The following is a 26,927-nucleotide window of genomic DNA, read 5'->3' on the forward strand; positions in this document are numbered from 1 at the left end:
TCAGGGGAACTGGGCTGAGAGTCTGAAAACTGGTCAGAACTAGATTCAGAACTGGCTACTAGGGTTTCAGTACTTTTTTCAGAGTCTCGCAACTCCAAAATTCGTATTAATTTTTCTTTCTCTTCATCTGTGATTTGTAATTGTTTAATAGCATCTTTTATCTTACATTCTGAAACATAATGACCAAATTTTTGACATTTAAAGCATTTGACTTTGGTTTTATCCTTTTTCTTAAACTGGCGTTTCTTTGTACTCGTCTGATGTTTTGACCATTTCTTTTTAGGGGAAAATTTCTTTCGTGCATAGAAATCATGAGGATCATTATTAGGCTTAAGAGAATGTTTTCTACGGGTGTAAAACTTATTCTTTCTAAGATGACTAGGCTTATTTTTTCTAGAAGGAGGGATGCTGGTAAGACCATACTGCTCACAGAAATTGCCTAATTCGTATTTGGCAGACTTTCTGTCGGACTGTACTTGTTTACCAATCTTATAATCAACACACATTTTCATGCCAACTTGATTAATTGTACTTATAATATTCCCGTAAGTTAAACTATCCCAATCTATATGACCTTGTTCATTACTCAGGGTTGTGCGTATTTTGTGTGCAAACAGATTTGGAAGACCATTAACAAATTTTTCTTTCCAAAATGGTTGATTACTATCATCTCTAAGCATAACTCTAGAAATGAAGACATCTTTGTACCATCTAAAATCGGATAACTTAGGGCATCTTAGGTTGCTCAACTGATCATGTATTCTGGCAGTGGTGTTACTAGGGGTTCCAATGAAATGCTCAATGATTGTGTAAAATAGAGTGTTGACACCGTCTTCTATACCTTGACCTATTTGTTCGTCAAATATAGGGAGACCATCTTCGTTAAGTCTTACAGCAAAAATGATTTGACTTTTGGACTCAGGGGTTAGATGTTTATCCCACCAATATCTAAGCGTACCAGTAAAACCGGTGACTATCATGGGAACAATTTCAGACTGCCTGAAACTGTGATTGGTGATGTAACTATTGGCAACCATGGACATATGTTGTAACTTATTCAGGATTTCTTGCTCAGAAAAACCATCAATATTCCATTCATACAATTTATCAAAAGAAACCGAAAACTGGATTTGGAAGTTTCTTTCCTCAAACTGGATGTCTGGGGGTGTTGGTCGAGGATACCAATTTTTGGTTAGACTAGTGGGGCTTATATGTTTTTCTAGTCGTTTAACTCTGGGTTCTACTTGAATTTCCAAATTTTTAAAGGCATTTTCAATTTTTGAAATATTACTGGTTTCGGATTATGTCAATTCAGACTCAGAAGGATTTTCACCTGCAAAAGAATCTAGTGTTTTCAGACCGGATTTTTCTGCTTTCTCAACTTTACCTGGGGTCAATTGTTCTAGCATTTCTTCGATTTTCTTCATTGTGGGTGTAATCTTAAGCGTCGAGCTTGACCTAAGATCTTGGAACTGGACTATTGGTTTTTCTACTTTCGTTCTAGACTTTACTTCTGGGAAACTTATTTTGTCAATTTTAGTTTCAATTGTATCTAACTGTTTTCCTATGACAATTAGACTCTGGTTGGTATAATTATTCTGCTCAAGAATTCTTCTATTGCTATCATTATTTTCAAAGGTTTTGAAAGGGGTAGCAGGTATAGAAGTATTCCTATGCTCAATAATTACAGCGTCAACTGGAGGATGACTGGATTCAACCACAGACCTATCTATCATTTTCCATTTTTCTTTATTCAATGTTTTTATCTCATCTTTTGACATATAACTGCTTTCAACAAAATCTAGGTAGAATATTTCAACTTGGGCAGACCGCATATAATCTTTCCATTCATTAAAGATTTTCTGACGGCATTCATTACCAGGATAGGCTTGGTGATATTTTTCTCGTCTGGACAAATTTTCAGGGGCTTTGAGGTGACTGTTTAGACGCTTCCAATTTATTTCAAATTTTCTATTAAGAGTTCTAAGCTGATTATCAATCGTGGTGAAATTTTCAACTATGAAGTCAGATTGTGTAGGGGACTCAGGTGATTCAGACTTTTCTTCTTGAACTGGAGCCTTGCCATAGCAGGGCTGGGTTACCTGAGAGGATTTTCTCAGGGACTCAAGTTTAAAATCAATCATTGCTTTTTCTAACTCTAGGTCTCGTTCTAGAGTGGACGACAAGGCGGTAAAGGAGTGCCGAACAGGGGCATGCCTTTGCGACTGACCAGGGGTTGGCAATTGTTGCAACTGAACATTAGATTTCCTTAAAGGCTGATTTTCAAATCTAATTTTAACTGTGCCATCTAAGTATTGTTGAATGTAGTCTAAATTGTTTAGACTACGTTGGATCGGAGCTGGTTGGCTCTCTGTGACTAAGGTCCAATCTGTTGGAAGGGCGACTTCTGACCATTTAATGGTTTGTGGGACTTGTATATGGGCGTCTGAAGTATGACTCTGGATTAAAACAGTTTGGTCTTTTGGGCTTTTGTTTAGGGCTTGAAAATTCATATTTGTGCCTGTGACTTTATAATAAATTCTGTAAACCAAGGCTAAAGGCTGGGTTCCTGGGAGGACATTATAACCTTCAGTCTTAATATTCAAAGTTAAAGTTCGCAGGATATGAGGATCACTAAGGCTTACGGTGAAATCAAGATAACAATCAAAATGAACTGGACCATTACACAAACTGGATTCAATGACGCCTAGGGTGCTATCACTAAATGCAGTGAATCTAGCATCACGTAGACAAAGAAGAATTGAGGCTTTTAGTCCTAATCTGGTTAGGGGTTTAACAGCAACTTGAACTAAACCAATATGCAAGAAATTATTACCATCATTCTTATGTTTTTTAATTGACTCAAGATTAAGCAACTGGCAGGTTTCATGTTCTTTACTCAAGGCATAAACTTGTTCAACTGTCTTAACATGCGTTGTACTATTAAAACTAGAAGGCAACCAATGTTTCTTATAAATTTTTTGACTCGGGACTTTAGGTATATTCCAATCTCTAAAGTCTAATTGTTCTTTACTACTAGAATCATATTCAAATTGTTCTTTATTAACTATCTCTGGGAGTCGACTTATACTGGTTTTAGAACTGCTTGACTTACTGGAGTTTGTTCTAAGAAAACGACTCATGGCTACTCAAGTGTTTGGAATTTGCAGACTGAGGAGGAAGATAAACAGGAACTTCCTAAACTTTACCGTTTACCCTACAAGAAACCTATTAACCTTTCTTAATTTTCTGTCTCCTGCCCACTGCTCAGGCCCTCTACACTGGGGTCTTACTGTTTGGAAAAAGGACTCACGGGTCAGACCTTAAAGAAAGATTAACAAATGACTCAGAGAATAAAAGAGAAAGAAAGGAAGAAGATGAACAGCTTCTACTCAGATGCTTAAACCAGCCACTTGAGCGGGAATGAGTATCAAACTTAGACAAAGACCGTAACTCTTATGGCTCTGATACCAAAAGAAAAAGAGACCAGAGAATAGCTTATGAAGAATAAGAAGAAACAAGCAACCTAGCTCAACATTCAGACTAATGCAATGAATAATGATGATAATGCAGCAAATAATGCATATCTTGAATTACTCAAAATAGAAGTAATTTGAAAATACCAATTTCTTAATAATAAGAAGAAAAAGAACGAAAAATTATATGTAATCTTGTTGTTCTGAGGAAGTTCTATGTTTGTATCGGGGTTTGTTTGTCAGACTTTACTCCCTCCCTCAGTTTTGGAAACTCCACATCCCTTCTAAGATCAAGACCTTTCTCTATTTCCCTCTTGTTTGTTTTCTCTCTTCTTCTTCGTCCTCTTTCTTTCCCTTCTCTATTCTCTTTGTTTTTGATAGCGGCTAGAGATAGTTTCCTTTTCTTTCTTTTCAATTTTTTTTCGCTAGGCTAAAGAAAAAAGAAAAAGAAAAAAAGGAAAATACCTTGTGGAGCGATTGCAGAAGAGAAGAATGTGTGGTCGGCGTCGTTGATGGCAAAGGGTGGAGACAGACCTTTCTACTAATCAAGACTGCAGGTACATTACAGCGTAATAAGTTCAGGGTAGAAAAATTGAAAGAACAGAAGAAATCTTGGAACCATAAACAGTGGACAGAAACATAGAAAATTGATAGGAAAATAAAAAAATTATGTTAAAAGAAAACATCTTGAAACTCTGTTTTTTTTTTTTTATTTTTTTTTTTTCGGAAGTGAAAAAGCAACACAGAATCGAGGAAAACAAATTCAATTTACGGGGATGCACAATTTTGCACTCTTGGGATTGAATTTTCGTTTGGCCTTAGAGACAGAGGGAGGAGATGCCTAATGTTGGGTTGTGTGGATCAATTGGATTTGGGGTTGAGCTTAAGAGAGAGAGAGAGAGATCGTCAGATTTGAATAGGTGGTAGTGTTGGCTGTTCGTTGGGTTGTAGGAAAGAGAGGGTGGATTGCAGTGGGTGAGTAAGAGAAGGGACCTTGAAAAGAGCTTTGAGTTGCAACTTGCAGGACCTCCGTTTCCTAAATTCACCATGGTCAACAGTTTTATTGAAAAACAGGGCAGAATAATCATGATTTTTGTTCTATTTTTTGAAAATCAAATGATTGAAATCTATAAAGGGCTAGACAATATGATTATAAAAAAAATAAAGCATCTTTTGGTCCGAATCTATTTTTTGAAAATTTACCCACACGTTTTCTTTCTCATGCACACACATTTCTTTTTCTTTTTCTGATTTGATTACCATTAGCCACTTGCATCACATGCATCGATCGCATGTGTAGCGCTTCTGATATATACATAGAAACCAACCTAGGCAGATCAAGTACTGTATAATTTTACTACAATATCACATTCTCTCGACCCAATCAAAGTGTTTCTAGGTCCCAACCTAAAACCTTCAAATGGGCCCACATAACATTGTGTACGTACATGAAGCAATTACAGTGATCAATTATATATCCATATCAGAATCTGGATATTCTACTTCATCTTCATTACGGAGACTGCCTTCTCTCAGGAAAGGAGCGGTTGCACCCTAAAACAAATGCAATTTGAGCTAAATTAGATGAAAATTAAAATGCAAGTAAAATTTGGTCACTTTAAGCAAGTATATACAGGCAAAGAGAGAAGCATGGGTTACTTGGAAGATCATGCCGAACATCTCCAACGCTTCAGCACGTAACTTTAGAACATCCTCCGGCACAGTGGGTTCATTAAGTATCTGAAAAGGAAAACATTATGTATAAAATCATTTCTCTTCAAACATATGCCCGCGCCTTACGTGCAGAGTTCTTTAGGAGTCTGTCTCTAGGAAATAATGAGAACTCACTGCATGGGAGACATTTGACAAAGTTATCACAAGATCAAGCATAGCAGCATCCCATCGTATACCAAATGTTGGAGCTTCTAAATCTTGAATAATACGCGTCCGGAAGCGATCTTCAAAGTCTTCAGGCTCCATCATGTCTTGTTGTAGAACTACACGTTCAGCCTCTACAAATTCAGACAAAGCATGAGTTTGACAATCCATTTAAAATAAATAAATAAGATATATACAAATCATTTTTCATTCGTATTATTATTTAGACCATATTTACTAGCGATTTTGCTCTATTAGAGAGGTTCAAATAATTTTATTCTTAGTTTCATTTTAGTCCAAATAGTAGAACTCTTTGATATAGCAGAAAGTGCACCTTTAGCTGATCCTATTTGTGGCCTCATCTCGTATGCCCTGGGACCCTTATTCTCCACCCATCCGTCTAAACCACCAAACGCGCGCTTCTTTCCAAGTTCCTGTCTGGCCTTCGCCCAGTAAACATGGCCGATTGAATGTAGCATATACTCGCCACAGGCTGAGAAAAAAAAAACACACACACACACACAATTAATATACGTGCCAATATAAATTGCAACAATCAAAACCAATTTGAAAGCATTGCCATATTTTCTGAAGAACGCAGGCCGTTTTGTGAGTTCAATACGAGAGAGTTTAAGTTTTCATTTTTTAGGTAATTGATTATCAAAAGTTAAAAGGGACTTTTTATATTACTTGTTTTTTTTGTCTCCCCAATACTAAAAGCCTTGAAGGCAAAACTAGTTTGGCAATACATTTGCAATTGGTCCAATCATTTCAAATTTTACTGAGAATTGGGATGTTACATAATCTTTTGCAAAGGTGTAACTATCAAGGGGCTGTATTGGGTTTTAGCATGGTGTTGAATTTTACTTTAGACTTAAATGTACTATAAAAAATGCATTACAATTAAATATTAGTCGACTCCCTCATAGCCACACATAGCACTCTTTTTTTTCTTAGCCAACGGAAATGGACAAGATTAGACAAACATAACTTGCAAAAAGATTTAAAAAATGAAAAAGTAAAACATTAGAACATTAAAATAACACAACTTACACTTTTTTCCTACTCCATTATTGTTTGTCGTTGGTCAAACTCAAACACAATATTAATATATTAGAACATCATTAAATCAATGGTAACAAGCTCTGAATCTTCCCCAATATGCATGCAACCTAAAGGTATTACCTCAGCTTTATTTCTCAAGTTCCTAATCTTTATTCATTGGTTGTTTGTTTGCTAATTAATTGGCTACAATTTTTAGTTTTACTTTTTTTTTATTTTTTGGGTTTGGTTGTACTTATTTGTGTTAGTATTTGAAAAAAGAATTTCTAAATTGAACTAGATTATAGGCCTCGTTCGCATTTAGTTATGTTGTTTTCGGGGATTTAGCTCCCCTACCCAAAAAAAAAAAATTCTAGACAATTTGAATCATTATCTATTATATTATAGAAGAAGCCACGAAAAAAATAAATTAGTCAGACCCTAAATAAAGTCATGGTTCCGTTATTGATCTTTTGAATGTTTCATCAAATGAACTTTTTTTATGACATGTTTACTAATTCGTAATCGGATGAGGAGGAATTGGATGATGAGTCGGATTATGAAGGAGTCCGGAGTCCAATCGAAGTTGTTTACTAACATATGAAATTGGGGTAAGAAGGATTCTAACAATATAAAAGGTCAATCTGACAATACACAAGGTCAATCTGACAATACATATTCATATATGGATTTTTTTTTTCTTTTTTTCTTGTATTGTATAGGGAAAAAAAGAGTAAGAAACTAACCAACGGTTGAAAGGGTTCGTGCTTCTGAATCTACCCATTTAACAAACTCATCCTTACGACCATCAACAAATGGTTGGATGCGATCTTTCATAAACTTTATAAGTTTTTCTTCCCTTTCCTTCCGGAATGCCTACACAGTAAGAAAAAAAAAAAAAAAAAAAAAAGGGTAGGTGGAAAATGGATGTAATTTTTCAGAGGAAAGGAATTTATCAAGCACGCTGAAAGTAAAAAGGCATACTCCCATCTTCTCTATTGCCTTCTCCTTGCGGACTTCAAGATCCAGGGTCTCTTCTTCCATTTCAAGAAGTGAATAGAAAGTATTCATAGCAAATTGACCAATATAATCTTCAAAAGGTTCACTCCCGAACATAATACAATATGTAGTATCAGTGTGTATCCAGTAGTCCCTGCCAAAACGACAACGTAATTTCAATGTAACAAAAATCGGTTTTGTGTTTGATGTATTGTGTTCAGGAAAATGCTAAGGAGACCACATTTATAAACACATTGTGCACCTCTTCTCTAATAGAGGTGAGACCCATTGTATAGGTCGGTTCCACTATATTAATGATGTTGTACACAATGTCGTCTCTCTATTATCATCCATTAGTTCATTACAAAAAACACGTCTGTGTAAAACTCAACATAAAAAAGAATCAATCCAAAGCAAATATTTTGGAAGCTGCCTTTGCAACTATATGTCTTTCAAGCAACCTGAAAATGGATATCAAACGGACCCAAAGGTGGTTAATTTTATTTCCAAGTTTAGACAAACTTACTGTGATATGCATAGCTTTCCATGCTTCCCAAACCGTGCACGCGTGGTAGGATCGCTTAGAACCTGGAAAGCTTCACCAAGTGCCTTCATGCAGACGATAACCAGGAAAAATGAACATCATAAGATTATGCTAAACCCTAGAAGCTACCAAACTTGACTCACATTCAAGTTGGCATCAAATTTAACTCTCTAAATCTCGGATATAATAGCTTACCCGAAATTCTTTGGCAGCCTTGGGATCTCCAGGATTTTTATCCGGGTGAACTTGTGTTGCCTGGAAAGAACACATCAAGCACAGTAGATAGATGCTACAATAATATTCTTCAAAGTGCCTTTTTTTTTTCAAACGTGAGAAGGAAATCTAAGAAAAATATATCAGAGTACATTTGCCTAAACAATATGTTCTACGATGTTCTTAAAAGCTTTTTGTCAGAATTGGGAAAATTGAGAGGTTTGAATTTGATTATTACCTTGAGATAGTAAGCCTTTCTTATCTCAAAATAAGTGGCGTCAACATTGACACCCAATGTATCATAATACCCAGTCTCCCTCACCATGCCTATCAGATCACAAGATTCACAACCTTAGCACACAAACAAAACACACTAAATCAATTAAATATGGGACTTTTTTATTTAGAAAAGAAGTATGCTGCCAAAAGGAAAAATTAATCTTACCAAATTAAAGAAAACTATGAATCTTGTAACTTATGTGTGCCACAGCTCAGGTAACGAAACACAGTAAATGGTAGAGAGAATGATGAGATGAGGGATAATATAGGGTGTAAGAAAATTGGAAAATAAAACGTCTAACTGTCTAACAAACTATACCCTACCTTTTAGGTGCTCCATGATCCGTAATTCTCGATAGAATAGTATAGACATGAGAAGTTCATTTCCAAGAAGTTTAATCCGGGAACTAAACGGACCATTACACTTATAGGAAGAAGAAAAATAAAACACAAAAGGTTATTCATTATTTGGGCACCCTCCAAATGTATGGTTTTAAACTTTTTGCCGAATAACCTACTGTGTGCCAAAAAAATTTCAAGCAATGTTTTTCCCCAAACTCAAACACAACCCGTTCCACAAATTGCCACACTCCTCTTCGCCAACCCGCCCGTAACATCGTGCCCAAAAATTTTCCCAAATTCATCTTCATATTTGGATTTTTATCTTTCATACCGGACTCATTAGGGACAAAAGCCTTGCGAAGAACGTAGCCCGTAATGCGTGGGGAAAATTGACATCCTTACATAAAACCGTAGTGTATATATAATGAGATAAGACACTGCCTAATAGGGAGCTGCCATGCAGGAGTAGAGCTCCATCTCTCATTTCTGTCAATTTGTCAAACAAATGGAGATCACCACCATGTCCCAAGCCATGCAGCTCCATGCCCAAATCCTCAAAGCAGGCAACCAGCAAAACCAAAACCTCTCAAAGCTCTTCACGTTCTCTGCTCTGTCTCCCTCCGGAGACCTCTCCTACGCCCGTCTCATTTTAGACTCATTCCCTGCCCCAAACTCTTACTACTACAACACCATGATCCGAGCCTACTCTCAAAGCTCCGACCCGATTCAAGCCCTCCTTCTCTTTCTACCTATGCTTGAAGACCCGACCCACCACACGCCCCGTCCCGACAAGTTCACATACCCTTTCCTCCTCAAGTCCTGTGCCCGTTTGAGACTGACCCATGAAGGAAAACAGATTCATGGGTTGATAGCGAAGTCGGGTCTCGAGTGGGACCGGTATATCCAGCACTCATTGATACATATGTACTGTTTGAGTGGCGAGTCGGGTCTTGCTTATATGGTGTTCGACAGAATGCCTGACAGAGATGTGGTGTCATGGACCTCAATGATTGATGGGCTCGTTGAGGATGGTAGGCCCATCGAGGCAATAAGGTTGTTTGAGCAAATGGTGGATGATGGGGTGGAGGTGAATGATGCGACGGTCGTGTCGGTTTTGAGAGCTTGTGCAGAGACAGGGGCTTTAGGCGTTGGGAGGAGAGTGCATGGGGTTGTTGAAGGTAGAGGGATTGGTTTGAAGGCTAATGTTAATAGTGCCCTTATTGATATGTACGCAAAATGTGCGTGCATAAAGAGTGCATGGCAGGTTTTTGATGACATTGTGGACAAAGATGTTTTTGCATGGACGGCTATGATATCGGGCCTTGCTAGCCATGGTCATTGTCAAGATGCTATTGACTTGTTCAGTAAGATGCAAGGTTTTGGTATTAAACCTGATGAGAGGACAATGACTGCAGTTCTATCGGCGTGTAGGAATGCAGGTCAGGTGGCAGAAGGTTATGCATATTTGAGAAGTATGCAAAATGAATATGGAGTTAGGCCTACAATTCAACACTATGGATGCATGGTAGACCTCCTTGCTCGAGCAGGTCATTTGAAAGAGGCTGAAGAGTTCATCAGAAAAATGCCCATTGAACCTGATGTGGTTATGTGTAGAAACTTGATATGGGCTTGCAAGGTCCACAAGGATACTGAGAGAGCCGAGCGTTTGATAATACATCTTAGGCAGCCAAAGATGGGTTCAAATGATAGCGGAAGTTATGTACTTATTGGCAATGTGTATGCATCAGCGGGAAAATGGCATGACAAGGCAAGGGTTAGAGAATTAATGAAGCAAAAAGGACTAGTAAAACCACCAGGGTTTAGTAGGATTGAGTTAGACGGAGAAATTCATGAATTTGCCGTAGGAGATTCAGGTCACCCGGAAGCAGAAACAATATACAGAAAATTGGAAGAAATAGAAGATAATTTGAGGAAAGAAGGGTATGATCCAAAGCTTTCAGAGGTTTTGCTTGAAATTGATGATGAGGAGAAAGCTTTTCAATTGAGTCACCACAGTGAGAAGCTTGCTCTTGCCTTTGGTCTAATTAGAACAAGTCCGGGGTCTGAAATTCGGATTGTGAAAAACTTGCGATCTTGTGAGAACTGCCATGCTGTTATGAAACTAATTTCAAAGGTATACCAACGAGAGATAATAATGAGGGATCGAATACGATTCCACCATTTCAAGAATGGGGATTGCTCTTGCAGGGATTACTGGTGATATTCCAGTAGGAATACCATTTTGATTGGTAATTAATTCTTTGCATTTCCAAATTTTAAGTGACATGTATACCAACCGAGTAACCTCATGACCAGCTGTTCCTCAATCATCATGAGAGAACTCAATGTAACTGAGAGGGCAAGAAACCTGATGGGAAGAAAATGAAAGCATATAGTTGGAAATTTGGGATGTACATGGTTTATTTACCTGTGTTCTCAACGAAATTGCATACAGGCTATAGCAGATGCCTAGAAAGGAATGTCTCCCTGCTACTAACAAAAGGCCACATTTCAGGTAAGATTTAGCTGTCACTGCTCTTCATTTATGTCTTCATACAATTTAATCCACCATTGGGTGCATTTTACTGCTGTCCATGTAAAATTGTAGAAAGCGTACACATCAAACTACCAAACCAGAATATTTATGATGAAGGAAAGGTTAAGTATATTCACTTTGTCAGAGATAAGCCCATGGCATATATGCCATTTGAAGAGCCAAAGGAAAAGCTCTGCTAATAGCATAAAAAAGCCCGGTTGAACTTTTCTAATTGTAGTTATGACCTACAGAAACGAACTGTATTGTTTAAAATTCACTAGATAGTTGATTCGATGCAATCCGGTCTCTGAGCTTTAGCACTGACTACTGAGACTCTGGGACAAAACCCGAATGTTGTTGTGGCAAGCCAAGGTTCGAACTGAGATATGACATTGAAATAGAGCTCTAGGTTACTTACTATCAGCCACCCATTAGGGTTTGAGTTTTCATCATCCCAGAAATGTTAAATTTGAACCATTGACTGCCGGATGTGGTATTTGCATCAATCCTGAACACTAAAAGAAATAAGTAACTCTTCCTTGTTTTCTCATGGATTCTACTTCACATAACTTGCTTGGTGAATTCAAGGTTTCAGCAATGGTAAATCCTCTCAAACTAGTTTAGGACCTTTTTACACCCTTCTTTTTTTCATTTTCTAATGGATAAAGTTTTGGGACGTCATCAGAGACTTGTAGAATATCAAGTACATTAAAAACCAATTATCTGACTCTTATACACACCCAGATAGATATCATATAGTGCAGAATCTCGCTACTTGCACGATTGTAGTTCCTGATTGAAGCATTTTCAGTATAAAATAAAAATATTCTGATTGAAGCATTTCTAAACTGCTAAAAAATATATATAATTCTCCTATGCAAACGTCCGGACGTTATTATCGGTTTCTTTAAAATAAATAATATATATAAGAAACTCTGCTTCTGCAAGTGCACAACCACCAAGTGATTAGATGCGCATGTCATTTTATTCCTTCCTTGCAACATCTTCAATCATATTTTTATTCTTCTATATAAATATTTGAAAGCAAAAAGTCTAAAGATATGGTACTTGAAAGCAAAATGAATTCCAAAGATTGGATAATAAAGAGCGAGATGGATCATGAACACATATTATATTGGTAATCAGTTGTTAAGAATAACATCAATAGAATTAATAAATCTTTGACAAGCATCAAAGTCTTATATCACAGCCTATCTAACATGATCAACATAATTAATTTAAGCTTCTATTTTAAACAACACTAATCTCCCACTAAACAAAATCAAAGAATTGAGATGCCTTTTTCGCCCTTTTTCCCAAATCCATGTGAGCCATTGAAAGAGCATGGCTGGCCACTGGCTCTCACCATCCCTTCACTGATGCCTTTAAGTACACTTCTTTCTCAACAGGCAATCAAATCCAAGCACAAGGGAGATTGGCAGGTGATTGCATCATCTTTGTTCCCTCTTTCAGAAGATGGGTCTATACAAGTACACTGCACTTTCTTTTGTTTTGGACTGAAATAATAAAAAATAAAACCTAAAATCACCGACTTTTCATGTATCCCCTTATTTTCTTTTGGATTTTGATCCGAGTTCAATTTAATTAATTGGAGATAGATATTGTGGCATAATTCCGATGATACGTTAACCCGTTTAGTTAACAAAATAAATCTGAATTTTGTCTAATTTGATCCGATAATGAGCCGGTTCGATTTGATATAATATTTTTATTTATTTATTATTTACTATATATATATTGAGAGTGGCATAGTATACTAAACTCACACACACTACACGGATACAAAGATTCAAATCCAATACCTTGCCTAAGGGAGTAAATACTCCAAACCACTACATTAGTGGGTATTTTGCAAATCGAATATGGATTTAGTTGTGAATTATCCGTCGAATTATCGAATTGGATTGGATTGAAATTTTCTTAAAATCAGATCACCCAATATCTGATCCATCTCCGGCTTCTTTACAGGTCTACCTTCACCAATAAACTTGCTTGAATCCTCTTGAATTAACCAAAAAAAAGGGATGAATTGAACACATAACCTCAAGTAGAGGAGTGAATGCTCAAACCACTTGAGGCAAAGTTGAGTCCTATGTTTAGAATTCTTCATTCTCCACTGGTCCCATCAAGAATGAAATATAAGGAAGGGATGTCAAGAATGTATATTGTTTTGCCTAAGAATATAAATTAATTTTCAACAAACAATTCTCTCGAGCAATTATTAATTATAATTTTCGATTACTTTTCTAGGGATTTCAAGTCTCCGCATTTAGCATATATGTATTTACACGCATTTAAAAAGATCTTAACCATTTAATTAATTTAATGAATTTGATCAATCCATGTCACCATAATTGTATTAAAAAAGAAACAAATTTTTTTTAATTTTAAAAATAAAATAAATTTTTTATTTATTTTAAAATTTATTTATATATAAAAAAATTATTTTTAAAAAAAAAAAAAAAAAAAAAACCCTCACCCCTTTGTACCATATCCTTTTAGTCTAATACCAGATCTGTGTCTTTCCCCACAGATCTGACAATCTCCTCAATGAAGTATAGAGAGGCACGCCTTTGACTTCAAGTTGCAAAATTTTCACAAATCTAAAACTCAAATATGTATTGGCAGACCAAAAAGCATAAGCAACAAGAGGGATGAATCTAACACATAACCTCAAGTAGGGATGGCAACGGGTCGGGTAGGGGCCGGGTATGACAATACCATCCTCATCCCCGCTCTCCATCCCCGTCCCCATCTCCGAACCCATCCCTGTTTATTAGGTTTCGGAGAATCCCCATCCCCGTCTCCGTCGGAGGACTATTCCCCATACCCGCCCTGAATCCCCGATTTTTTTGCATAAAAAAATATTTATCATACATTTTAACATTAAGTTTGATATTAAATTATCATTCAATACATCCAAATTAACTATAAAGTTCAATTCAACTATTCAAAATCACATCAATATGAAATTCCATAGAAAATTAGGAAGAATTAGGAGAGGGAATTTAACTTAGGGTTAAACATAAATATTATAATTATATATTTATTTATTTAAATATAAACATATATATTTTCGGGTCGGGTTCGGGGATGGGGACGCCAATACCATCCCCTCCCCATATCCGTCGGGGATTTTTCAAGTTCGGGGATTCCCGTATCCGATACTCATTTAGCCCCGAAATCTCCCCCCGTTAGGGTCGGGGACCCGATGGGGGCCCGCCCCTACGGGGATTTTTGCCATCCCTAACCTCAAGTAGAGGAATGAATGCTCAAATCACTTGGGCTCCGTTTGGTTCACAAAATAAATTTGAAGGGAAATTATTTTTCATGTTATTTTCCAAGGAATGGGAAATAGAAGATTCATTTTCCACGTTTGGTAATGCTGGGAAAGTAATTGGGAGATATCACTTTATTTTCTTTTCCATGTTTGTTTTGAGTAGGAATGGAAAACAAAGTTTGTATAAATTTTCAATTATACCCATATTAAATCAAATAAAAAAAAGAATGCGTTTAGTAATTCTAAATTGTTAATGAAGACAAAATGGTCATGAAAAATATTTATTTAATATTGGCTCATTTTCCCAAACTTTCCCATGAGATGGAAAACAAAACCTAAGTTGGGAGGATGACTTTACTTTCCCCCACTACTTTCCCATGGGCCAAACAACGATTTCTCATGCCTGGACTTACCAAACATGGGAAAGCAATTGATTTCTCATCTCCAAATCTCATTTCCTATGAACCAAACGGAGCCTCGAGGTCAAGTTGCGTCCTATGTTTAGAATTCTTCATTCTCCACTGGTCCCATCAAGAATGAAATGTAAGGAAGGGATGTCAAGAATGTACATTGTTTTGCCTAAGAATATAAATTAATTTTCAACAAACAATTCTCTCGAGCATTTCTTAATTATAATTTTCGATTACTTTTCTAAGGATCCCGAGCCTTCTTATTTAGCATCTACACATTTACACGCATTTAAAAAGATCTTAACCATTTAATTAAGGGAGATTCACTATTATACCCAATATGGGGGCCTAAATTATAAAAATACCTCATATAAAATGGACTTTAGAAACACACCCAAAGTCCATTTACAACATAACAAAAAAGCTTTTAACTTCATATAAATTACAAAATTGCAATCAATTTCTTAAAACAAGCACAACCCCAAAATCTCATAAAAATACCCAAAACACTTAATAGGGCATCAAAGTAATTTAATAATTAATATTAAATTCAATAAGGCCAGCTGCCTTTTTTTGGGTTTTTGTTGTTATTTGTTTATAGAAATTCAATTGTGTATGATTTATTTATAATATTAGTGCTAGAAATGGGTATATCACTAAATATCTCTTCAATTAATCTAATGAATTTGATCAATTCATGTCACCATAATTGTATTAGAAAAAACCTCACCCCTTTGCACCGTATCCTTTTAGTCTAATACCAGATCTGTGTCTTTCCCCACAAATCTGACAATCTCCTCAATGAAGTATAGAGAGGCACGTCTCTGACTTCAAGTTGCAAAAGGCATGACGTACCAAATTTTCCAAAGAAAAAAAGAGAAAATTTGAATTGGCTTAATGGGTAATTCCTTAATTCTTTCTTCACTGCCCACTTAAATTAGAAAATTTATTGAATTTTTGGGACAATTGAACAACTTGGGTTTCTGGGCCAACTCCTTAATTATTTCTTCACTGCCAATGAAATTAGAAAATGCGTTGAATTTTGTGGACAGTTTCTTCATCCATGCTTTGGGTTGATTCTTGGTCCTTCATGTTTATCATACTTCTTCTAAATCTTCTTAGGGCCAATAGGCATGAGAGAAAGGAGGGGACACTTTGGATAGATAAGTGAAAACGATAAGGTGCAATGGGTGATTGTTTAGTCCAATAAAATTATTATGACGTGAACGATTTTAAATGCGTGTAAATACATGAATACTAAATAGAGAGACTCGAAATTCCGAACCTCCCGATATTATTCTCTCCAATTAATTGCCGCTACAGCCTTTATGTTTATTACCACAGCCATCTAATTTCCTGACTTCTATTTAAAGAAGATAGGAAGTTGCATGTATATGTCTATTTGATAATTACATCGATGGGTCCTTTGCGCCTACTTGCAAGTTTTTATATTCTTCAACCTAATTTTTAGGTCAGATATATTCTTCCACCTTATTGTAATAAAATAAAGATAAAAGTGATTGTGATTGACACCTCAGGAAAATCTTCTTTTCAGAATAGACAATTTTGTTTGAGTTTAGTTTTAAAAACAAAGATATCTTCGAGCAGTACTAATGGCATGTTTACTAATTAGTAATTGAAGAGAGGAATTGAATTAAAGAGTTATCAAAATTTAGATTTCCATTGAAGCTATTTACTAAACTATCTAAAATCGGAATATGAATGATATTGATTCTCTATATGTTGTTTACTAAAAGACTTATAAAAAATCCAGAGAGAAAAATTTATGAGCTTAACAAATAACTTTATTTTTATTATTATTATTTTTTAAAATCTGAACATTGGTCATCTCATTCCTTCGTTTGAAGATATTTTATTCAAATGTGTCGGCAGGATTACCAATTAAACTTGTCTTACATTTGAGCACACAGTGTTCCAAGTGTAATTATTTAGCTTTTCTAATTGAAAAAAGCATATGATTTGACAATAACACCTCAGTTATAACACAACAGAGCTAACTTATATATTATTTAGTGCATCCTCTAATACGAATGTCACTTTCTCATACAACTTTCATGCTCGAGCTAGGGTATTTTGGTCATTTTACATGGCATGCCACGGTTTCTTTCCCCTTACATTTTTCAGAGACGTGTTGATGAGGCGGTGCTTTGGTGATAATTGACCATCTCACATCACATTTGTTTGAAAAACATGGAGGAGGAGGAGGAGTTGGCGGAGGAGGAGGGTGGAGCTGCAGAAGTGCTCACGGAACCATGATTAAAACATCAACAGATTGTCTGCGACACATGCGACTAAAACATGACAACCCTTTGTCCCCTTGTGATGTGTTTTTGTATCATGTGTTAGAAGAATGTGGCATTAAATGACAAATTGAGTGATTGAACTTTAAACATGATAAAACATATAGTTATTATTTTGTTTTTGTTTGCTTCGTTATATTTAAGCGTGGGAAGTGAAAAAGTTGTTGGAATATTAAGAAAACGAGAACCTCAAAATATCCCCCCCCCCCCCCCCCCCCCCCCCCAAAAAAAAAAAAATCAAGTTGGAGGATTGCCATGTTCCCTCAAGGCTGCTTCTTCACACAAAAAGTGCTTTGGATGACTTATTTTCCTTTTTCATTGAATTGTGTTAAGAAGTTCCTTTCTTATATCAATGGAGAGTATCCGAACCCTAAAAGATCTTCCAATCTCGGAAAGAAAGGTATCATTATACTTAAAGTTAGTTGATATTTATTTTTTATACGAAAGATATCGATGCACATGTGAAATCAAATACAAGACATTGAGTATATGGGTAGATATTTTGAAACTTTAAGCTACAAACCAATAACAAAACTAGCAAACAATATCATATGGTATAAGCCCCCGAAGTCATAGGACCATCCTCGCACTTTGTTATGTTTTGTGACTTCAGGGGCATGTGATATTACGGTTACATACAAAATTTTCTCCCCTTTGAGATAGAGCGATTCCAGCGGCCCCAGGCAAGGGGGGGCCTACGCCCAAAAAGGGCATCCAGCGAACAAATGCTGTCAGGGCTGTTGGTGGGCTCCACAAGCCTGGGTTGGCTCTCAGGCAAAACCAGCCCTTGTTCTAGTCCGGGTTTGCTGACATCAGCAACAACAAAAAAATCTAAACAAAATTTAAAAAAATACTAAAAATTTAAGAATTTAAGAATTTTTTTAAAATAAATACTTAGTCATATTTTTCATTTCCCACACCAAAACTCTATACAAATTTCTCTCATCATATCTCATATGAATATTGGTTGCCATGACAATAGGTGAAAACAGCACAAGCCTTTTGTCTACCACTATTCACGTGAATAGTAATAGCTCTTGCTTTTCTTTACCCTTTGCCATAACAAATGAAAGAAAATGCTCTAATATACCCCGAAGTCATAGAACCGTCCTCATAATTTCACTCAACCCCAAAAGTCATAGGACCGTCCTTACAATGTCCTATATCCACATTTTAAAAAAACATGAAAACGAAACACAAGCCTTATCAAAGAAACCCTTACTGATTGATAAGACATCACCATTATGAAATAACCTTATCTTATCAAACAATTCCCAGATTTACTTATCTACCAATTGGAGGAAATTATCATTATAGAATGCAGAACTCACTAATTTTTAGAGAAATTATAAAATAATACGGTAGTACGGTCATGTAATATATATTATAAATATGTTATAATATGGGTGAATGATATGGTATATTTTTCCCTTTTAGAGAATAGTATCTATAAATATCCACTTATATTATAATACATGCATAAAATGTACCACATGATTGTAGTACCGTAGTATTCTATAATCTCTCTAATTCTTGCTACTTAACAGATTTAAAGTTTTGCAGTTTTCAGTTGAAATTTATTTGATAATAATGGCCTATTATTTGCCATTTAAAATATAAAAAAACAGAAATACAGCAAAAAGGTGGACTTAAATTAATTAAAGCAATTTTATATTTTTAGGCATAACCAAAAAGATGGAGAGGCATCTAAAGCTTCTCTATTAAAAAATAATAATAATAAATAATTTTAGAAAAAAAAACCCAGCATCAGAAATGAATATGATAATTAATTAACACACATGTACGTCAAAAGCTAATTGGAAGCAGCATCTAAGCACACGCTTACTGTCTGATTAATCATTAATTTTTTTTATAATTGTGCAGGTTAGCTGGTAGATCTCGTAGAATTAATTACTATTTTAACCATAACTTCATTATTTCTGATGCCTTGATGTACATGTGTTTGAGAAGTTGCAGAACTCAAATTGTTCCCTGCACGTGGGCCTTCACAACACGAGCACTTCCAAGGTAAACCTTCTTCTTCTTACCAAGGCCTTCCTTTGTTTTTGTTTTTATAGCATTTCATCATCCCACTTGCTGACTTTAACCGTAATTCAATCTTTCTTTTTGACTAACTTTTCATTTGTTACCTTTATTACCCTTTACCTTTTGATTTTTTTAATATTAAGTCTAGGATATTTTGAGAATGGGTTGATCATTTTATTAGTCCCTGAACTTTGAATCGATTTGCATTTGAATACCTCAATTTCCAAAATGGTTCTCGTACTCCTTTAACTTTAGTTTCGTTTGGACAAATGGTCCTGCCGTCAATTTTGTTAACTTTTTCTGTTAAATGCAGGGGTAAAATGATATTTTTTATATTAAAACAAAAAAATGAATAAAAAATCATATCTTTAAAATAACAATAAAAGAAAATCAAATAAAAAAACCAAAATAAAAATAATTCAAGTTTGGGGGTAGAAATTGAAATAGAGGGAGAGAGAGAGTTTAATTTTAAATTTTTTATTCATATTTTAATCAATTTTGATTTAAAAATACCATTTTGCCCTTGCATTTAACAAAAAAGTTAACAAAGTTGACGGCAAGACCATTTGTCCTAACGAAATTAAAGTTAAAGGACCATGGAACCATTTTGGCCGCGTCTAAATTCATAGACTAATAAAACGATTAACCCAATTATCATAAGTAAGTTCTACTACAAATCTTAAACCTTAAACATTTAACATTTGAAGCCCTTGGGTTAATCCGAATGGCGAAGAAGTGTGTGGCAATGAGTTATAATTACGGCAGGTAAAATGTATGGTCCTTTTAATGTAACAACAACAACAAGAAGTGCGTCTTAAGAGATGAATTGTGAACCCGACTATTTCACGGTTACAAATGTGTGCTCATGAAATGAGAACTCGCACGGTAGAAAATCTCATAACATAAGAGAAGATAGGCATTCACAGCCTGGACATGTCTTCATAATTTGAGGAGTTGACCTATTGGTGCAATTCCACTGAGGAGAAAAGCGGCCGCTTTGGTAGCTCTTGCTCTGACTTCTCATATGGCTTATGACATTCATTCAGATCATTCCAAGACTCATTTTGACTTGTGGAAGCAATTTTGAAACCACAGATCACAGGGGTAATTTGTAATTTGTGGCCATTTTACTTTCAGTATTTTTGTGGTCCAAAAGTGGTAATGAATTGGATGACAAAAGTGTTCTTTCCTAGCCCATTGAACTCACCACCAGCAATGGTAAAGCAAAATATCTTTGCAATAATGCAAATTATTGGTAAATCTTCTCAGAAAAAAGAGGTTGGCTATGAAAGCTCCACATAACTAGCTCTGCAGAAGGTACAGATACACCAAATGAAAAGGGAGGGTAGGTAGATCTGTAGTTTGGTGACCAAGTAAGATCAATCACCATCTCATGCCTACACTGGTGGAAAAGTTGTATATATGATTTTGATGCTTGATTTTTTATCTTTGAGAATCTGTGAACCTAATTTTCTGGATTTCACCTTATCATCTACAGTTGATCATAGAACAATTGGTTCCAAATGTCCAATTTGTCAAACCTTAGAGAGAAACTAAAAGGCAGAAATTTGACAAACCTTAGAGAGAAACTAGAAGGCAGAAAAACTAACATGCAAATTATGTCGACACATTGACAAAAAAAAATTCATCAAAAACACGAAAAGAAAAATTTATGCACACATATCAAATTGTGATTGACGATAAAATACGAGTTCCTACTTTCACGGAATGGTGCAAGTATTTTCCAATTTTTATACAATGGTGAAGTTTCTTGATGATTTGCAATTTGTCAAACATGTATACAAGACAATATTTAATTTGTGTGATGATTTTGAAAGAGTTTCGAGTCAAATGGAAAGAAGAGATGGCTTTGTAAAAAGTCTCTACACATGCTAGAGAAAGACAATTTGAAGACAACTTAGTCAATATTATTATAAAATTACTTGAAACACAACTACATAAATAGCTATTAAACTCCACTTGAACAAATCATAGCCCCATTTACAGTCTTTGAACCCAAAACCAAAACTATTTCTTTTACATTACACATAAATTATTCATTAGACACCATCTAATTAACAGTGAGATTCCACAACTTAGACTAAAACACAAAAGTTGAAATAGAACTAGAAACCTCTCTGGCTCTCCCTAAAACTTAATCAATCCAAAATCCAGATGATCCCATGGAGATCAGTAATGAAACATCTCTGCAGCAGAAGCCATGATGGGCTGGTTTAAATATGACAGATTCAATGGGTTGAAGAAGCTGTCAGTGGGCTCATTGAAGCTGCTCGAATCCCCAGCAGCAAAAACCCCATTGCTTGCATTCAAGAAACTCGCAATCTCATTCAGAGACTGCAGTCTGTTGCTAAGCTCATCCGCTTGGGCTCTGAGAACAGAGTTCTCTGCCTCAATGTTCATGTAATGCTGGCTTGTGATGTTCACGCTGGTGATGATCTGATTGTTCTCCTTCTTCAGCTCAGCCATCTGAGCCATCAAATCATCCAAGTGCTTCTGCTTTCTCATCCTAGACCTCCTTGCAGATTCACGATTAGAAATCATTCTCTTTCTTTTTCTCTGGTCCATCAGAACCTGCAAGTCTTCTTCAGAACCAGAGTTTTGAAGCATGGAAGAACCTGAGGATGTCCCACTAGAAGAAGCCATTGAAACCACAGAAAAGTTTGCAGATTTTCACAGTAATTGAGAGCAACTCAGAGAGAGAGATAACAGCAGGACCCAGAAACAAAATAAACTTAAATATTGCAGATAATAGAAGTAATAATAATATTATTGCAGATAGTAGCCTTATTATTAGCGTTTGATGAGAGCTTAAATCATGAAACGTAATAAAGCCAGTAAAGGAAAACAACTGAGAATGATTGAACTAAATGGGTCCTGCGCCTGAATGTAGAATTTATCATACACTCGAAAATAAGGATTTCACTCAGAACTGGAGACATGAATATCATACATCAAAAACCAGATGTTATGCATTAAGATAAGCTTCTGGAAACAAAAACCAGTCCCTGAGAAAGTTTGTGAATTTGGGTATTTGAAAGAGTCTCAGAAAACCCAACCCAGCATAAAAGTTGGAAACTTTCTGAGATTTGAGGTCAAGAAAGTGAGAAAAAATGGAGAAACCAGCCGGATTTCAAGATGGGTTTGGGGATTTTGACCCCAAAATCCCAACTTTAATAGCAAAATGGGAAAGCTAAGATGATGAAATACCCAGATGGATCAAATGGGTTTCTGAACTGCAGAAAGACCAGCCAAGATCAAAGGAAACAATGGAAGAGAAAGCAAAAGGGAAGAGGTCTCTGAGGGGTTTGGAAATCGAATTTATAGAACAAAAGGGCCCAAATAGTTCGTCATAAAGATGAATAAATTAATTTTAAAAGTAAAATTTGGAAAAAGAAATATAAAAAATGAGAAAAAAAACAAAGTGATAAAGGACTTTGGAATCTCATATTATATAAAAGTGACGAGACATGTGAGGTGAGGAGAGAGAAGCCCTCAATCCACAACCGTCCAGATCCAGCTGGGAACCAACAATCTCATGTTATTTGTTAATCTTTCTATAGTGACGGATAGAAAATAGATAGGTAACTCACTCCTCTTCGTTGAACCAGAAAAAATAAATAAATAAATTTCTATGTGACCGTAACACGGTGACGTGTTATAATTTTAGCGAACTATGAACTGAGTTCGTTCAAATTATAATATACAATTATAAATATTTATATTTTAATATACACATTATAATTTGTGTTATGAAGTTGTGACACGATGTCGGTACAAAGTGGTGTCACCATCACTTACGCAGGGTTGAACATAATTAATATTGGTGTTATTTTCTTTGTGTTCATCTCCTTGATGATGTGAAGAAAATGTACTTCTTTTTCACCAGTTTTCATGCCGTACGGCGTATGCAATGGAGGTTCAACTTTACTCCTTGTATGCATCTCAAGCTAAATTCAGAAGTAAAGAATTGCTTCTTCCTGAAGTTTATGCCTAAACAAAAACCATGGCCCATGACATTTTGGAATAGCTGCTTTGTGAACTGTGTACAGAGAGAGCACAGTAGAAAATCATTTTACACTGCCCCCAATGTTGCCTATTTTTCACCAATTGTACAATATGGATATTCTTTTATATTTTCCAGACCAACAGCTATGTTTATATTATATTTATATTAACGATTGAATATATTCAATTGTATAAATCACATTTCTAATTGTCTTTTCAGTGATCTTATTGGGCACGTTATAAAACTACAAAGCTATAATCTTTGATCTCTGAATCGAGACGCTTTGGAAATTAGCAAAATCTAGGGATATAGGGTAGGTGTGTTGGTGGAGAATAATTGGCATGTCATCGAGATAACACTGTTTTGTTATTTCTATTCAATCACGATTTGTCATGTAGAATTCTTATCATGTATACCAAAACTGACATACAAGTTTTTCTCGTGTTTGTGAGCTACCTTTTTCTTTATTTATTTTTAAAAAAACTCATACTTTTTTATTTAATTTTTTTCTAATACAAGCGATAGTTTTTTTTTTTTTTTTTATCTTAAACAAACGATAGTATAAACTATAAAGGAATGGTGATTCGAACTTGAGACCAGTGTTTGCAAATCAAAGTTTTTTTTTTCACTAGGTTAGAGCATCTCCAAGGGTGTAGGCAAATCAAATAGGCAAAATTGTACTATAACAACTTAGGTGGTATGTTGCTTATCCATTTGTTTAATGAAAAAAGTTGGTCACTTTAAGAGACTAGGCAATGCAAGTCTACAAACTATTATTATATTATTTATTATTTATCTTTTATATTTATTATTATATTTTATAAAAAGTAGGTAAAAGAGAGGAGATAGTATTTTATTATAAAAAGCAAGTGAGGTCCAATATACCTCTTCACTTTGAAGTAGGCAATATTGTCTTCTTGGAGAGAATGTGTATCTTTTACCTACCCATTTACCTCTTTCTTATGAAAATACTGATATAACAAGGCAAATAAGGTCTTGGCATATTGATTTTACTTTTGGAGCTTGGGCCCCAACATCTAGGACTTGATCTGCGCAAGGGAAAAAAAAGATCTAGAATCTTATAATTGGAAATTAGAAATGTCCGAACTACCCCTGGAATTTTATGGGAGTATGAAGCACCAAGAAGGGTGGTTTTGTCTTGAATATCTTTGAACAGTTGGGTTCCTTTTCTCAAGATTTTGCAAAGATAGCGAACTGTATGTAAGTCATAGCCACCATACCGCTCTCAACCTCTAACTGAACTTCAACTGCAAGTTGTCTAGTGCTTTTATAAAAGGGAAGGAAGCAAACAAGAAAAAGAAAAGAAAAAGAAGAAAAATGAACTCAATCTAGGTTTTTTTTCTTCTTTAATTAGATTTTTTTTTCTTTTTTGGAATAATTGAACAAATTCTTTTTTCTCAACTGATAGTTAGGTACCACAATGAATGACCCTATAGTTGAGAGACTTAAAGATGTAATTTGCTAGCAGACGTGGTTAGGTTAGTTAACCAAGGTAGTTTGTGTGTCCCTTTACATCTGAATTCGATCCCCTTTCGTATACATATATTAGAGTAGTTTACAATATCGTATTGTCAAAAGAAAAGAAGAAGTAATTTGCTATAAATAATATACAACTTCTCCTTGAGAGATGACTTTAGCACTTCAAATATCCCTTCCCACAGTCCTATGCTCTTTCACATATGGGAAGTGCATGTGGTTATTTAAGTAGTGGTGTTGGAGTGCCAAAATCATGCAATTTATAAATCTTTTTGATCTACTTTGTATAGGTGTTTTTAAAAATTAAAAAAAATACAAACGATACTATAAACTACAAGGAGATGAGGATTTTTTTACACACATTAAATACTACTAATGTGTCATGAGAGTTCGACTTGAGATTAATGATCTGCAAATCAAGGCCCTTTTTCACTGAACTACAACCCCCCGTTGACTAGCTAGTATGGCTTTAGTTATTCTAACTAGACCCTTTAGTTTTTTGTTCTTCTGTGTCAAAAGCTTTGGCCGCCACACCAGTAATCTTGCATGCACCTTTTTCATACACAAAAAATCTCTTTAAGGAAAAGCCTAAATGTTGTTATCCATTAAGCAAAAGACGGAGTGGCTTTAGTTTTCTAACAAAGAAATAGCCATCATTTTGTGAAACATTAGTCTCACAAAAATCCCATGATGGTCAAAACAAAAATTAAGTATGTGTTTCCCGGTTTGGTGCAATGTATTTATGTGCTTTTGATAGCCTTTCAAAGGCTTCTCAACTGCAACTTGACTTAGTGGCCTCAGTGCCTTCACTGTGATGAAGAAAAAAAAGGGTTCATTGTCAATTTACTCCTTGAATTTGTATGTTACTTTTCATTTGCATCATTAATTTTTTTTTTTGGAAAATTAAGTACATAAACTAATTTATATTGCCAATTCCCTCCTACCATTTAAATCTCAACATATTTTTTTGGAAAAATTTGAAGAAAAAGATAAAAATAAAATAAAATTCTGGAGATCCACAGAGCACAGACCTAGAACCCCCTACCGTATTTTCTTCTCCTCCCATTTCCCATGACCACCACCCATCGCAAGCCACCCTCCAACCCCAGAACAATCCCCACAACCCCCCGGCTATACAAAAATCAATTGAAATGAGGAAACTTGCTTACAATTGAGTTTATTTGAGATGAAAGGTTTTCACTTTATCAAACTAGAAGCATGAAAAATGAATTCAAAATAGCCCAATTGTTTATAATCCCTATGTTTCGTTATTGTGCAAATCAAAATTTGTGAATCTAACACTGAGAACCTCTTTGATTCTTCTAAAAATATGAAACCCAAGTTCAGTTGAGTCGAATTCCACTAGCCAGATCCAAAATGAAGCATTTCAACGAATACACCAAACACATCACAAAGTGCAAATGACTGGATTTTCTAATGGCAATTTTCTCTACGGGTAAGGGTCTTCGCAGGGATTTGACCCTAAAAATGAATATAGAGACCGGTAAGGGAAATTTTTTGGGTATAGTGTTATGGGATATACAGAGAGCTTCCATTGAGGGATCCCTCAAATAACTTATTTGAGGGACACCCCTTGTAGGGCCCACTCCAGATTGTATTTCACTAATCCAAACCGTCTATTTTGTAGATACTCATTCAAAGATCATCTCTACAAAAAATCACTTGAATCCGATATCATTTGATCATTCAATTGAATTCTTGAAATTTTAGTACTTTCTTGAAGCACCGTGTTCATTGATTTTGTAGGACACAATTAGATATCGAAACGGTTTCCGATTTGTCTAATTTTTTGTAAGGATGATCTATGAATGAAGACCTAAAAAATAGATTGTTTGGATCGTTGAAAAAAAATTTATAGGGTACCCTAAAGGGCGTCCCTCAAATAAAATTATTTGAGGGATCCCTCAATAGAAGGGGACTGATGGGATATATATATATATATATGATATTAAAGTGATTGTGCCAACTAAATTTTATATTTTATATTATTATAATA

The 26,927-nt window shown here is 35.4% G+C and overlaps 3 protein-coding genes and 1 long non-coding RNA gene across 4 annotated transcripts; 2 read left to right on the forward strand and 2 right to left on the reverse strand.

The window, feature by feature from the left end:
* Window positions 5,289–8,476, reverse strand: LOC18768976 (chaperone protein dnaJ 10). Its single transcript, XM_020571013.1, has 7 exons — window positions 8,390–8,476; window positions 8,134–8,193; window positions 7,921–8,003; window positions 7,380–7,548; window positions 7,142–7,271; window positions 5,689–5,847; window positions 5,289–5,488 (listed from the first exon to the last, which is right to left on the reverse strand). Exons 1-7 carry the CDS (start codon window positions 8,474–8,476, stop codon window positions 5,289–5,291), a joined length of 888 nt encoding a protein of 295 aa, XP_020426602.1.
* LOC18768880 (pentatricopeptide repeat-containing protein At4g21065) lies at window positions 8,708–12,897 on the forward strand. Its single transcript, XM_007201656.2, has 2 exons — window positions 8,708–11,287; window positions 12,718–12,897. Exon 1 carries the CDS (start codon window positions 9,278–9,280, stop codon window positions 10,991–10,993), a length of 1,716 nt encoding a protein of 571 aa, XP_007201718.1. The 5' UTR covers window positions 8,708–9,277; the 3' UTR covers window positions 10,994–11,287; window positions 12,718–12,897.
* LOC109950623 lies at window positions 17,575–19,368 on the forward strand. The gene is made up of 2 exons (XR_002272877.1): window positions 17,575–17,740; window positions 19,312–19,368. It is a non-coding gene; the product is annotated as an uncharacterized LOC109950623 (long non-coding RNA).
* LOC18767767 (bZIP transcription factor 11) lies at window positions 21,293–22,917 on the reverse strand. Its single transcript, XM_007200358.2, has one exon. It carries the CDS (start codon window positions 22,048–22,050, stop codon window positions 21,577–21,579), a length of 474 nt encoding a protein of 157 aa, XP_007200420.1. The 5' UTR covers window positions 22,051–22,917; the 3' UTR covers window positions 21,293–21,576.

Source organism: Prunus persica, chromosome G8 (genome assembly GCF_000346465.2).
Source record: "Prunus persica cultivar Lovell chromosome G8, Prunus_persica_NCBIv2, whole genome shotgun sequence".
Classification (NCBI taxonomy): Eukaryota; Viridiplantae; Streptophyta; class Magnoliopsida; order Rosales; family Rosaceae; genus Prunus; species Prunus persica.